This window comes from Ascidia mentula, chromosome 3, assembly GCF_947561715.1.
Source record: "Ascidia mentula chromosome 3, kaAscMent1.1, whole genome shotgun sequence".
NCBI lineage: Eukaryota > Metazoa > Chordata > Ascidiacea > Phlebobranchia > Ascidiidae > Ascidia > Ascidia mentula.
Window position 1 is genome coordinate 6,965,376 of NC_138568.1, and position 14,015 is coordinate 6,979,390.

Here is a 14,015-nt window from a genome sequence, read left to right on the forward strand (position 1 = left end):
ATGGCGTACACAGCCACCTACAAGCTGTGTGGTTTTCTGTTAATTTTCACTTTGTTCACGTCGGCATATTATTCTGTTGCCGTGCGTTACCCTGTCATGGATTGGATGCGAGAGAGAAATAACTCAAATACTTCAAGCAGTTTCATGGTGAGTGGATCCTATGTAGTTTAATTTTATATCAATATTAAAAACAACTTTTATTCATAATTTTCTGTTAAATTGCTGATTGAAGCGTTATAGTCATTGATACATTTGGTCATGTTTTCATTCCCGAATAAATATTTATCTTGCTTTTTAGTTAAGACTTTTTAGGTTTGTTTCCATGTTGGGACTAGAATGATTCTGTGTTCTGTCACAATGTTTAATTTTCAAACTTGCAACCATGGTCATGAGGATCAATTGCCATCATTGATACATTTGTAGGAACTCAGTTTAGTAATCCGGTAAGAGAAACCCGTGGGACTATTGACTGCGTTTTTTAATGTAATCAATTTCAAAGGATGCTGCGAGAAAATGAAATTCATGGTTTATAAATTTCCACGGTTGTTTTGCTGATGCGAAATGATCGCAAAACGTGGCTTGGCCTCGTATCAAGGCTACATCAAGTGGCTTGGCCTCGTATCAAGGCTACATCAAGAATTGTCTGCGTTGTAGCCTCTGGGCAAACGCATCGCCACTGACGTGTGTGTTGTGGCATGTCCAGGATTAGGTATTTCTGCCAATTCACCACAAAGTGAAATGGTCTCTGTCTGGCTAATTAGCCGACAAGACCGTCGTCAGTTACAAGCTGCACTTATGAGACTGGTAGTTCGAAGCAGCATGCACAGTTATCTGTGGCTCACTATTGTAATGTTGTTTACCGTGAATCCGTGTTTAAGAACAACACCTTTCAAGAACAAAGAACAGCGGTGAAAGTGTGCGAAAAAGGGAGGAGTTTAATTTAAAATAAAATAAAAATGTTTGCAATTATTTTTCCCTGTTGAACAGTAGCAAAATTGAAACAAGAAATTAGTTTTGCCAAACCTGTTTATTCATTGCCCAAAACCTTGTCCATTTATAATTGGAATTTGGAATAGTTACTTTTTTCCAAAAATTTTTTCATTACTACGAAAGCAAGAATTTTTTAAGAAAATTTCAAATTTAACATCTCCTGCATTTGCAGGAAACAAACGAAATTTTAAAATATTCGACGAATCAAAGTAACCCGGTGAGTTTAGCTAAGTCGTGCCTCCTACAACTATGTGCATTATTACACTCAGTCTCCTTTTTATCTATTTAGGTATATATTGTTATGTGGTACCCACTGTTTGGAATGAAAAAAGAGGATCGAACCTTGAAGCACTGCGGTGATTGCATCGTCACACAAAATCGATCCAAAGTAGATTTTACCGTTATAACATTGATATTAATTTGGCAAATGAGTGTGCTATGCTCAACTTGACCCTTTGCCATGATTAAAATAATTCACCTAAATTCTCATTTTTTCTTGTCAGTTACGAAATTTTTATGTGAAACACTGCCACTTGCTAATTCTTTTCTTTTGCTCTATGTGGTGCTACCTGTTAGTGTTTCACATAAAAATAGCTGGCTGCGAATTGAATAGGACTTTAATCCAAAACATAGGAGCGAAAACACAGTAAAGTTCAAACTATTGCTATAATACCGACAAAAGCATATTGTTTTAGGGCAGTTTTTCGTTTGTCGTTACAGTTGGATGGAGATGGTGTTAAAATGGTTGTAATACACTTTGCCCAATATAATTCCACCGATCTGCCACAGACAAGGTGATATAATTATGGCGCTGTTGCGTGTTTGAGGTTTTATGTCATAAATATATTAAAAGTGTTTTGTAGGGTAAACTTTCACATTTAGGTGTAAGCAAGTTATGTAATGGTATTTACTTAATCAAGCTACTCTGGCAGGTTGTCGATCGAACAAAGTAAAAGTAACGAAATTTAATTTTCTATAAACAAACCAACAACCTACTGTCTGCGGGGATAGCTATTTTTAAACTTGGCAAACCTATGTACACATTTCATATAGAGTAAAATATCTTACTTTCCTAATTGAAGTGAATTAATGATATTGATGTCCACATTGATGTTTTTATTGCGGATACATGCGATCGATAGATTTCCAAAAACTCTTTTAACCCTTTTCACTTTTCAATTGTTCACAATTGTTTACTTTTAAACTTGCCGGATTGTCCATTGTTTCCGGTTGTATGATGTGTGGTAAACAGAAAAGTTTTATTTCAGAGAGAAAAACCATTTGTACGCTTGGTGGACTATGGAAAGCTCACTGACTCTGCGCAATCGAAAATATTTTGAATCCGAACATGTGGATGGAATATTTAATATTTCTTTAACGTACAGGTAAGCGTTTTACTGGGACAATGTTTCTCGCCTATGAACTTTTTTATACAGATCGCATTTCACATGTTATTGTATTTCAAGTTTACCAAGTTAGCTGGCTAGTAATTTCAGAAACACTTGATTTTTTCTTCACCTTACATAATGTTTCTCAATCAAGTTTTGTTCGGTTTGTGTCACGTGACTCTTTTCAGGAGGGATTCGGACATCTTTCAGCCATACGGCAGTGTATCATATGTCTACCGACAAATAAACCGTGATAAAACACCTATAAGTGACGAAGAATTGGACGCACTCATCAAGGAGAAAACGAACCTCGCTTTATGGGTTGTTTCAAACTGCCACGTAAACCAGGGGGCGGTCGATCGAATGACATACGCGACAAGAATGATGACAGCCGGCTTCAATCTCACATTCGGTGGAAAATGCAGTGGCAGCGAAGTTCGACAGGAGTTCAACAACACCAAGTTTAAGTTCTACTTGGCGTTTGAGAACAGCTGGGGGTGTAAGGATTACATCACTGAAAAATTTTGGATTAACTCCCTAGCAGCCAGGACTGTACCTGTTGTGCTCGGTGCTCCAAAAGCTGACTACAAAGCTGAGGCTCCTCCTAACTCCTTCATCTACGCTCAGGACTTCCCATCACCTGAAGATCTTGTAAAATATTTGGAATACTTGAACAGAAACAACAAGGAATATAAAAAGTATCTCAAGTGGGTGACTCTGGACATATCGGAAATGTCAGGTTTAAAACAAGAAACTAGGTTCTGCAAAATATGTTCGTATGTAAAGAACCTCAAAAAAAATGACGACGGTACATTGTTGCCAGTCTCAACCACCTTGTCTCGCCATAACTTTTCTGTTCAATCTTGGTTTTTAGGAAAAGAAAATAAAGCATGTCTTTCTTGACCACTGTATGATATATCACCAGTAAAAAAAATAATTTATTTCTTCGCCTAATTCGTCATACTGCATAACTTTTATCTCAAAAGATAAGCAATGTGACTTGTCATGTGATATGCAATGTTTCAACATATCAATTAAATAATTTGCTCTTTTTTTACCAAATTGCAACCTTTTCCATGTTAACACTGCTCAGAATATACGGCGAGATTCAAGAGCATGGTTTGGAATTTTATCTGTCTTCGAATTTTATTGACCACTTTTACAACAACAAAATATAATATAACGTCAGACACCCACAATGTTTTATACAAACATGTTTTATCGGCTGATCTGATCTTACACGATAACCTAAAAAGCGTTCATGTCAGACACTGCAAGAGACTGATTGTGATTAGCAAATTTTACTTAAACCTTGAATTCTTGTTTTGAGGTGTTGTCTAAAATCTTTATTTGCTTTAGTCTTACTAGAACACAGACCCAATATAATTGGTGTGAGGATTATTTCATTCGCTTAACATACGAACGAAAATTTTGTTCCAGGAATATTTTAATCTTCTTGAAATGATTTTCATTAAGAAAGCAACAAATTACAATAAAATATGAACGCATGTTGATAAGCAAAACTATGTCATGTTTGTCTCTTTATCGACATCCAGTGGTCAATTTGTGCTCGAAACACAATGTTTTTTTCCGGTAATAACTGTGGTTTCAGGAACACAACTCAAAAACAAAAATGTGTTCGGTGTTCGTCACTGATTACTTTGTTACATCATCGTTATATTAAAACAGAAAACACAGTTGGGCATTTCCCGCTAGCGAAACTTATTTTAATACCATCAGTTTAAATTATTGGTTATTAGCGCTACAGTTTGATTTACTGATACTGCAGTTAATTGTAAATGTGGTTTCATGACAAATTCACTACCATTTTATTGGCATTTTTTAACCACGGCTTGTTAAATTTTTGGTGCTATACCTGAAACGCAGTAAGACAGTTTTGCAAGCTTGAAATATTTCAGTTTTTATTTCACACAAGACAACATATATAGCAAAACCTGTACAGAACAAGAAAAGTGTACCAAACAGAATTTCACAACGGCAAATCGTACAATATAAGGCAATGTACGTGACAGTTTTCCGAAATATAACGATGACACAATAAAAAGTCAAAAATGGTGTTTTCAAATGCAGACCATGACACGCAAAAATTGTCATTTTGACCATCTAAATAGGCAAAGAAATGTTTGTCGTGTTTCGTAATCAAAAAGGTTTGTATTCCTAAAGGCTTTGAGGATGACATCTCGTTGCGGTATCCTGGACAGATGTCTGTCCTTCAACAGATGCCTGTCCTTCGACAAATGCCTGTCCTTCATCAGATACCTGTTTTTCGACAGATGTCTGTCCTTCAACAGATGCCTGTCCTTCGACAAATGCCTGTCCTTCATCAGATGCCTGTCCTTCAACAGATGCCTGTTCTTCGACAGGTGACTGTACAGATTTCTGTGGTGGAACAGAGGCTTCATTTTGCTCTGTGGGCGAGCAACACTTGGCCCTTAACCACTGGCATACAGATTTGCAAACATCCACAACGAAGTCCCACAACAGTAGGACAACTAGAGACCCCAAGAAGTAAATAATCGTGGATACGAACGCCAACCAAAACGGGGCGTTCTTCGACCAAGTGCCTGGATCGACTCCAGTCTCTATGTCCAGCCAGAGTGAAGCAAAAGCGAAGCTGAAGAGACCACCTGCGCAGCATGAATTACGATAAAAACGTATATTGATAAAAGTAACCTTCGAGAAACATCTAATACTCTATATTAAATCGAAATGTTACTATTTGCACAAATCAGCTCAGGTTTTCAAATGCGGACATTTATATGTAATGGAAAACTATGTTTTTATGGTAAGTCCAAATATACCGGGGACAAGCGTACTTTTGATTATCTTTAAAACAAAAAGACATGATCGTGCAATATGGGCCTTACAAAATGCCTCACCGCTTAACAGGACGAAGAACTTGGATGAAAACTGTACTTCTTTGCATGGCGGAGCGCAAAAACCGAGCACAATGAGCACAAGACTAATGAACCAGCACGTCAACCACCCACAAAATATTACTCCTGAAAAGGCGTGCATCGAATGGCAGTGAGCACCTGAACAGGAAAATCAGTTGAAAAAAAACCGTAGAATTATAAAGTCAAAAACGTAGAAATGTTTTGATAATTTTGGCTTTAACCAGAGGTTTCCAATATATGCATATAGTGCATCGCAATCCATTAGTCCATTGTTTGAATGTTGTTTGGCCGTCGTAAGCTCACTTGCAAGTTTTGAACGAATTTTATATCTATAACAATCTGTGTGACCTTGTAGCTGTTGCATTAATAAAAAATGAACATCGAAAGCGAATTAGTCCTTACAAAAAGTCTGAAGAATTTCTGTGGTATATTTTGTTGGGGATGAGTACATCACTGGTTCATGAAAGTTCCTCTGCATTAGACTATTTTCTTCGCTATGAAAACAACGTTTTAACTTACTTCGTTTATACACAGGAATGTCTTCAATTATTTTCCAGCCAGGCAAACACACAGCTATCCATTGAAATAGTGAACAAATGACAAAGAAGACGAATCCTGTCCGATTCCGAGCTGCTTCACTATCCGATAAAATTTGAAGAATTTTGTCTCCAACTTTAGTTTGTTCGCCATTGGCAAGGTCCACGTATCCTCCTGTCTTTTAGACAAATTTGGTTGTTAGGTACACCCACAATGTTTCAGTACATCCAAACAGGAACATTTTTACCCAAGCAAAAACTCTCAATTACAGCGCTTGCTTAATTACAAGTACACTTTTTTACATTTTTATTAGTTACATTACTTACATTTACCACCTGATACAGCTCCACGCTGGCTCCAGCAATACAACAGCATGACGCAAACATGGCACATGTTAAGCAGAGTGTCATATCAGCGATGTAAAGGTTGTATACAATCGAATATACAATAGTGCAAATGAGGAACAAAAGGCCTGTAAAAAAAGGATCGAGTTAATCGACATTTTTGGATATTTTATGCAGTACATTTATGCGAATAAATAAATCCATGTGTATTCTTGTAGGATTTCTAGGGCGATAAGAGAACGCCAATATAACATATACATATGTACGGAACAACTTTGCATAGAGTTTGCAATCATAGTAAAGTATACTGTAACATAATAATTGATAATTAAATTCACAAAAATATAAGTACACAAATTTATATTTTGCAGCAAGTTAATGCAGCGTTGAAGCCACGGCTACTTATTTCTTTACACTTTTGTGCCAAGCAAAGAGGCCATTTTGAAAATAAAAGCCAAAGCTAAAATGCTGTTAATTATTAGTAAACGATTCGAACACTAACTGGGTTCATCATCAGTACTACAATGAGCGCATGCAAGAAAAGCGTCGGGGTAATAAAGGACTGAGCAGAAGGGAAACAGCACTTTACATCCAACACCAGCATAAACCAGCACTGAACGTGGATGACAGTTCCAAACCCCTTTACCTATTCTACATCTAGGTCCGTACTGCAGCCTGACACATTGCTAATGATGACGTCGCTGCTGTGCTTCCATGTTGTTGTCACGTGACATGCCTCTGGCTTGTTGCTCGTTGTTGCTGCTGCTGTTTCCCTTCTGCCTGCTCAGTCCTTTATTACCCCGACGCTTTTCTTGCATGCGCTCATTGTAGTACTGATGATGAACCCAGTTAGTGTTCGAAACGTTTACTAATGATTAACAGCAATTTAGCTTTGGCTTTCATTTTCAAAGTTATCAACTCCAAATATTTTGCACCCAAAGAGGCCATGTTCGGTAAATTTGAGGGGTGGAAACTATTTGTTTCACTTTAAGCCGAAGTGGTTGGAGTTGTTAGAAACTCCCTGTAAAGACCCTCATTCAGGTCACCAACATTTTGTTTACACACTGTGTTCACTTAAACCAACCAGTTGCAATTTTTCCGATGGAATAGAAACGTTTGGAAGAAAGCAATGTCCACATATTGTTTGTGTTGTTGGGTGCCTGTTTAAATAACAGTTTATCATGTGGAGAGATTACTTCCATTGGCTAGAGGCAAACATTATTTGGAATATATACTGATAAATATTATAAAATTCCAATTAATTTTGCGTGAAATGACAGTCAAACTTCATTAACCACGGAGATTAGAATGCTTGATAACGTTGTCCACAGGCATTGAAAAAAATCGTTAAAAAAGCTATTGCTGTGCAATTTAAATATAAGATACCTGTTGCACTACCGCATTGCCATTCGCGTTTGTTGGCGGACTGTGTATTTCAGCGATTGTTGAACAAAACGCCAGAAGTAATCGAGCAACAAGATAAAAAATGCCAACACCCATCGTCATTCGCTTGGCATCTGGTTTTATATCTGTAAAAGATATTGCTTAGGTTAAAAGGTGGTTAAAGCTGTTGACTTTGAATGAATTATATGAGTCTTGCTAGGAAACCTACCATCATTTGGTTCAAAGTTGGTTTCTTGGTAAACTGGTAAATAAGTTGGACAGGCCCCTATACGAGAAAGGGGTCAGGCGTCCGCAAATCACAAGGCTCTGATGTGTGGATGAATGTCAAAATGGGCCCATGAACACTTTTGTTATCATTGAAACTTAGGGATTTCTACCGCAAAGTTTTGCAATCTCACATTATCTCCAAATAAAGTGGCTTTAAACCGGCACATTTTTTTCAAGGCCCCTGAGGTTATTATGAAATAATAGCATGGTAGTGGCTGTAAACACCGTTGTTGAGTCATCGCGCTTCAATTGCAACTGCAACGGATAAACCTTAACAATATACATTTAAAACCCACTCACATTGTCCTGTGGATATGTTGCAGGGTCGGGTGCCGAACACGTTGTAAAACATGCTAACTGGCTCCAAATTACGTCGAATCGGAACGAAGAAAACGGCGATTAAAACTGCTACCTCAGTAACATACAGCACGTACCGAAGCAAATCAAACAAGTCCTCATTTGATAAAATTGTCTTAATCATAAGAACAAGTTGGACAAGCAGAACGGCCCCATATAGACCGGCTGTTACCCAGCCAAAGGTTAACGACGGACCCGGTTGCAATGTGTTTTTGTCAATACCCTTGTATAAATCCGAGGTGAAGGCGGATATGGCGAATATATAGCCGCCACCTGTAAAACCAGAAAGAGCTTAAACATCGTAAAAAGTAAAATACAAACGCTTACGAACTTACAGGTCATTATAAGTGTAAACTTGTAAGACCTTCGGAACAACAAAGATAGCCATTCTTTGCAATTATACAAACCCTTTTCCCTCAAAATGTTTAGTAAGGCAAGAGCAACACTAACACAGGATAAGATGAACGTAGCAATCACTATTCCCGAAAATACCCTCGTGGTTTTGCGTTGACTTGCTAAAAAACAAAAGCTCAGTGAGAAGAGAGTAAAAATAGAAGCTCAGTTATTGCAAAAGAATCCACATTTCCTCTTAGAACGCTTACGTTTCACTTCCACATTATCACATGGCAACTTCAGACGTAGTACTTTCTCGTATTATACGAACCTCGTATTGTCAGAGCTATTCTACAAACCAATTTAAAACTTTCTTAGGCGTCTGTTTAAGTTGGTCTGTCTGTTACTTGAACCTTTCTTCATCGGCATGCACCGATCAGTAGGCAGTGATGTAGCCTACAGCATATCGCGACACAAAACAGAAATAACAAATGTTTCAACAAACGTCATTCAAGCAACTTTGCCAAATACCAACACTCTCAAAAGTCGCCATTTCCTACTTCAATAATTAATTGTTTTTATTGTACCGCGGAATACTGGGGTAGGATATTATTTTGCTGTACGTCGATGCTCTTAACTTAACTGTAAAGGCGAGCAAAATAATGCAGCTATTCTTCTAACTGATTTGATTTTTTAAATCTCGCTCCTCGTCAGGAAATAGTGGCTAATCCAGCTATAGGCTGCAATGCCTGGGCTGCGAACCTAATGAAGCCTCTAACTGTTTACCGTGAGAAATGTGAAAATAAACTCCGACTTACCGACCTCGAATATCCGTGTTTTATTTGTGTTCCACCCAGGCAAGCAACAGGTGATCAAGGAAAAAATTAGGGAAATGACCAACATTACTAAAGTTGCGATTTCCCATTGTTGCTCCCAGGATTCCACGTATTCAGGAATTATGTCTTTTTGATCTGTGTTATCGAACCTCTGCCAGATATGAATTTTGTATTAAATAGATTCGACAGATTACCACTACTGATTTGCTTTGGGTGCAAAAAAAATCTTGGCGCATTGAAAAATGCTTTTGTTGGAAAACCAAATTACTTCAACTTTCAAGTAATTTTGAATTTGGCTGCACAGGAAATTCAAGTTCATGAAAATTGAAATATTGGAAAAACATTAATTATAATTGGCCAGAGGCTTATTACCACAAAAATACAAATATACAACACAGTCATTTAATATTGCGAATGTAAGACAATGACAAACCGATGTCCAGATTGTACAATAGGATTAAAGGGCAGACCCAACAATAATTGTTACGTTTTTATTGTGCCAGAAGAACAGACTATTAAATTGTAATATAGGTTTGGGCGATACAGCGGCGTTAAACCCCTTGAAGGTGTATTTATCACAAATCATATGACACTGTCATAGCTTTCAACAGAAAAAAATATGACCCATGCTTACTGCTTGCGAAAACGCGCAAATACTAACAACACAGCGTTGTAAGTAATGTAATACGAACGTATAGGACGCAATATTTACAACAACAAACTCTGAGGTACAAATGTTTGAATAATTTTTAAAGCAACCATTACGTCAATAACACAGAACGACTTACCGATGCCCACGTGCAGACCACAGCAAAGCAAGAAAGTAGACCTGATACGAATGACATTCCCATGGCAAGGGTGACGTCACCGATGTGAAAGTCGTGGAAGCAGCAGTAAAAGAAAACGCCGCAAACCATTCCAAGGCCTGGAATAAATACAAGTTTAGCTGCTAATTGGTTTGAAGTTCGTGGATAGCTTTTGGAATGTCGCATTCGAGGACTGCTTTAATCATTACTAATGATTTTTTTCTATTTTCTGTTTGACTTCGTATGAATCTCGTCGAACAATGAGATCAATGGAAAACAACGTCTTTATTCATTAACTTTGGTCAGCGGTTGCGCATGCTCGGAGCTGAAACATATTTTTGAAATAGCTGATGTTACTTTGAGGTGCCGATTGTGACTTTTGGGGTCATTTAACTTTTTGAAAAATATACAGGTGCGTTCAAGCGCCAGTCAGAGCAAGCAAACAATGCACACCAGCAACCAGTTTCGTCAGGAGTCCAAGTTTCCAACAACGGCACGAACGAAAAATCCATGAGATCGACAGAAGCACAATGTATGATATTCCAACTATTGAAAACGCTATTTGATCTTCAATGCGGATGTCTGAAAATAAAATGGGTTGTGAGGATTTTGATAATGTTTGTCGAAATTAAACGTTGCCAAATATTGGTATGCGAATAAAACAGGTAATGTCAATTTATTATTGTATTTCTTTATCCCAGCACGTGGAAATAAAAACATTCAACAGATATACAGAACCGTATACAGATTACCTTTCAATGAAACACGACTTACATGGATCTTTTCCCGCTGCGCTGTGTTTGAAAATGCCAAACACCATGTAGAACATACTTAGTGGTTCAGTGCCCTTCCATGACGGAACGAGAAATGCAGAAAGTGCGAAAATATACCCTAAAACGCTAAAAACGGTATCCAAAATACCGAAGCGCTCAGCCAAATTACGGCTATTCCGTCCGTTTGCAGTTCTATTTCCGTTTTCATTTCCGTTTGCTTCAAGGCCTTGATCTCCAGCCATATTCCTGCTAAGAGATTCAAACTCTTTGCAAAACTGTACGCCCCAATAGGTTTAAACTGAGTGTCCTGCTTGTTTAAGCTGTATTGCAGTAACATGTTTAAACTGTGTGTTCTTTGCTCGGTTAGGCCTCGTACGTATTTTTTTTGGGCCTTTTTATTACAGAACCTTGTCAAGCTCTTGTCACAGTAATAACAGATCCTCACTACCCTGGCAGTACCCAGTCCAAATTCAATGTTATTTAAATATAAAGGTACATTAATATTAACTTCTCCCTACAAAAAACTTGTTGCGCACCCAGACCCTTTCGCCTTGATGTTTGTGGGAAATTACCCCGATAGAAAGGTGGTATTGCAACACATCAGTGATGCAACCAAGCGTTCATGCGTAACTCGTCTGAAAAGCTGCACTCGTACCTCCACTACCGAAATTGTACGGGTACGTATTATGACACGAACCACATTGTTAGCAATGTTTTCCAGTAATTTTTTTGATTTGGCGTTCAACCGTGCTGCTGGGGCTTGACACAATGGTATGTGTACGTGGACCTGTTTGTCAACACCGCTTTTTTTGTCAACACCGTTCGTTTCTTTGGTGACAGATGTAGCTTTACAAAAATACTAAATGGAAACACCAATTTTACAATCGTTGGCCTTGCAGATGGCAATTTCACCATTATAAACACTGATGATATCGTTGTCATAAAACAGATTTTAATGAGAATATATAAACACTTTCACTAGAATTTATCCCATACAAATTTGCCACACATACGTCAAGCGTTTTTAGGCTCCCTCGATAGGCTGCATTCGCAAGGGAGACAAGCAAAGTTTGGGTAAAAGCAAGCGTTATTATTTCATGTCAACTGCGGTCGTCATTACAGAAATATATGTAACAAAATATATGATATCGAGCATATAAACGAACCGTGTAAACCAAGTCACTGCTCAACTTAAAACTGTAACGCATACAACCACAACAAATCTAGTTATAACAACATTAGTAAACACATTTGATCTGTTGACTTGCACGCCAGAAGCTAACGCAATACGGAACTACCATGGCTCAAGGTAACCAATACCGACTGAATTTCACTCGAAGCGTAGGTTGTACCTGGGTAGAAGTGAAATGCTGACGTCTCTTCTTCATTGGCGCGTGAAGCTGAACTATAGGTCCTGGTTTCGGGCGCTGGAAGCATGCGTGTTTGCTTGTGAGGTCAGACCCACAATATCAGTGACTCGAATTGGCTGTTTGATGCCCTTTGCTATTCTAATAATGTTGCTTAAACATCATTAGGGTTATGCAAACTTGGAAGATGTTTGATGTTTAGGACATAAATGCACATGTCGACTGTTCCGCTTGTTTTCCAATAACCGTTGATGGCAGGTTGTGACTCATATAGGGACCAAATATTCTTGAAATTAAAAAAAGAACTATTGCAACTGATGGATGGGACAGCAATGATTTGTGAAGCCTCCTGGTGGCTGCTTATCCAATTATTGACATGGGACTTATATAAAACCATAATATACAGGATCAAGCAATTTCTCTGCAAAATCCAATTGCATTTCATGATATAATGTCCTACCCCGGGGAGGATCAAATACCCTAGGGGACAAAACATATCCTGTCCTGCGACCAATTTTGACCAGAATGCGTACATGAGGGATGGATTTTTCAAAACAACACAAATGATTGCGCCTTTGAACGATTCACTTTTGTAAATGCAGCATGAATTTGAGTTCCGTTTTTAATTAAATTTTATACAATATCCGGCAAGTACGCTGGTAAAAATGTGGGTAGTGGCTACCCAAACGTTTGGGTTGTAATGTGCAGAAACCCCTAAAAATTCATTGGGCTGTGACTACCTATTTTGTTGGGTGGATTATCGTTTCACCTAAATTGGGTACAAAACTACTTCACCAATTTAGTTGGGCTCCCATGTGCAGAAACCTGTCATTTATTGGGGACCTAATTTTTGGCAATAACGTTTTTACCTAATCACATGAGGCGCTGTGCAGTAGTACAAAATAATGTTGTATTTGGAATGGGAAACAACAGCCACAAAACACTGAAGTACAGCAAAACAAACTACAGTGTGAAATATGCGCTGTAGGAAAGAAATTAGAAAAGAATCCTTTACAACTTCAGCATGATTCTGACACCGTTATAGTATTATAAAGCTAAACACAGAAGTATTACCATACTTTCTCAAGGCAGGATCAACCCACTGAGCAGGCCCTTTATATTTGGCGATCTCAGCTCTCGCATTTTGATCATAAGGTTTACAGGCTTCGCACCCAAGCTGGATCAGCCACTGTTCTCGACAGAACGGAGCGAGATCTGAAAAATCAAGCTCCCAGTGTGGTTTGAACTCAGGACACTGGGCTAACTACAACTGGCCCAACGCTCTACCAACTGAGCCACGAGGCTCAGTGGTTTTCACGGTACAACGCTCTACCAACTTATTGTGGCCAAGGTACACTGATGGTGCGCAAGCGCACAACTTGCCAGGCGACCTTCACATACGTAGGGGCTCCATACCGAAATCAGACAACGCTTCGTGGTTTTAACAGCAGCAGCACTGTGTTTGTATAATATTAACTAATAACAACTGTCTAACCTGAACCAAACACTTAAAATGAGAATAATTTTGGAATTAACAAAACAAAACTTAATACATCGAAACGTGCCTGCACACGCCGCACCATCTCTGTCTAACGGCAAAGTTTGACTTTTCTCTACAGTTTTCTCTCCCCGTTGCCCGATACAATGCGTCATTATGAAGTTTGAATATTCAACAAATGAACGGCGAGTATATCC

The 14,015-nt window shown here is 38.3% G+C and overlaps 2 protein-coding genes across 2 annotated transcripts; one reads left to right on the plus strand and one right to left on the minus strand.

Moving 5' to 3' along the window:
* Positions 1-3,281, plus strand: LOC145895468 (4-galactosyl-N-acetylglucosaminide 3-alpha-L-fucosyltransferase FUT6-like). Its single transcript, XM_082984276.1, has 8 exons — positions 1-147; positions 655-846; positions 1,163-1,207; positions 1,280-1,378; positions 1,711-1,784; positions 2,259-2,375; positions 2,567-3,117; positions 3,253-3,281. Exons 1-8 carry the CDS (start codon positions 1-3, stop codon positions 3,279-3,281), a joined length of 1,254 nt encoding a protein of 417 aa, XP_082840402.1.
* Positions 3,282-4,283: 1,002 nt separating this feature from the next.
* LOC145895010 (uncharacterized) lies at positions 4,284-12,264 on the minus strand. The gene is made up of 12 exons (XM_082983747.1): positions 10,955-12,264; positions 10,634-10,762; positions 10,163-10,299; positions 9,357-9,525; positions 8,541-8,720; positions 8,149-8,478; positions 7,564-7,706; positions 7,262-7,337; positions 6,160-6,305; positions 5,816-6,011; positions 5,279-5,434; positions 4,284-5,026 (listed from the first exon to the last, which is right to left on the minus strand). The coding sequence occupies exons 1-12, from the start codon at positions 11,193-11,195 to the stop codon at positions 4,557-4,559; spliced, it is 2,373 nt and encodes a 790-aa protein (XP_082839873.1). The 5' UTR covers positions 11,196-12,264; the 3' UTR covers positions 4,284-4,556.
* Between the last annotated feature and the right edge of the window lie 1,751 nt (positions 12,265-14,015).

Bases quoted from the DNA above. Each gene is read 5' to 3' on its own strand.
- LOC145895010 (XM_082983747.1), bottom strand. From the start codon at position 11,195: ATGGCTGGAGATCAAGGCCTTGAAGCAAACGGAAATGAAAACGGAAAT. The intron at 7,338-7,563 runs GTATCTTATATT...TTATTTAAACAG, and splicing joins GCAATGCGGTAGTGCAACAG to GCACCCAACAACACAAACAA. The intron at 5,027-5,278 runs GTGAGGCATTTT...CATGCTGCGCAG, and splicing joins GTTCTTCGTCCTGTTAAGCG to GTGGTCTCTTCAGCTTCGCT.
- LOC145895468 (XM_082984276.1), top strand. From the start codon at position 1: ATGGCGTACACAGCCACCTACAAGCTGTGTGGTTTTCTGTTAATTTTC. The intron at 1,379-1,710 runs GTAGATTTTACC...TTGTCGTTACAG, and splicing joins TCACACAAAATCGATCCAAA to TTGGATGGAGATGGTGTTAA. The intron at 1,785-2,258 runs GTGATATAATTA...GTTTTATTTCAG, and splicing joins ACCGATCTGCCACAGACAAG to AGAGAAAAACCATTTGTACG.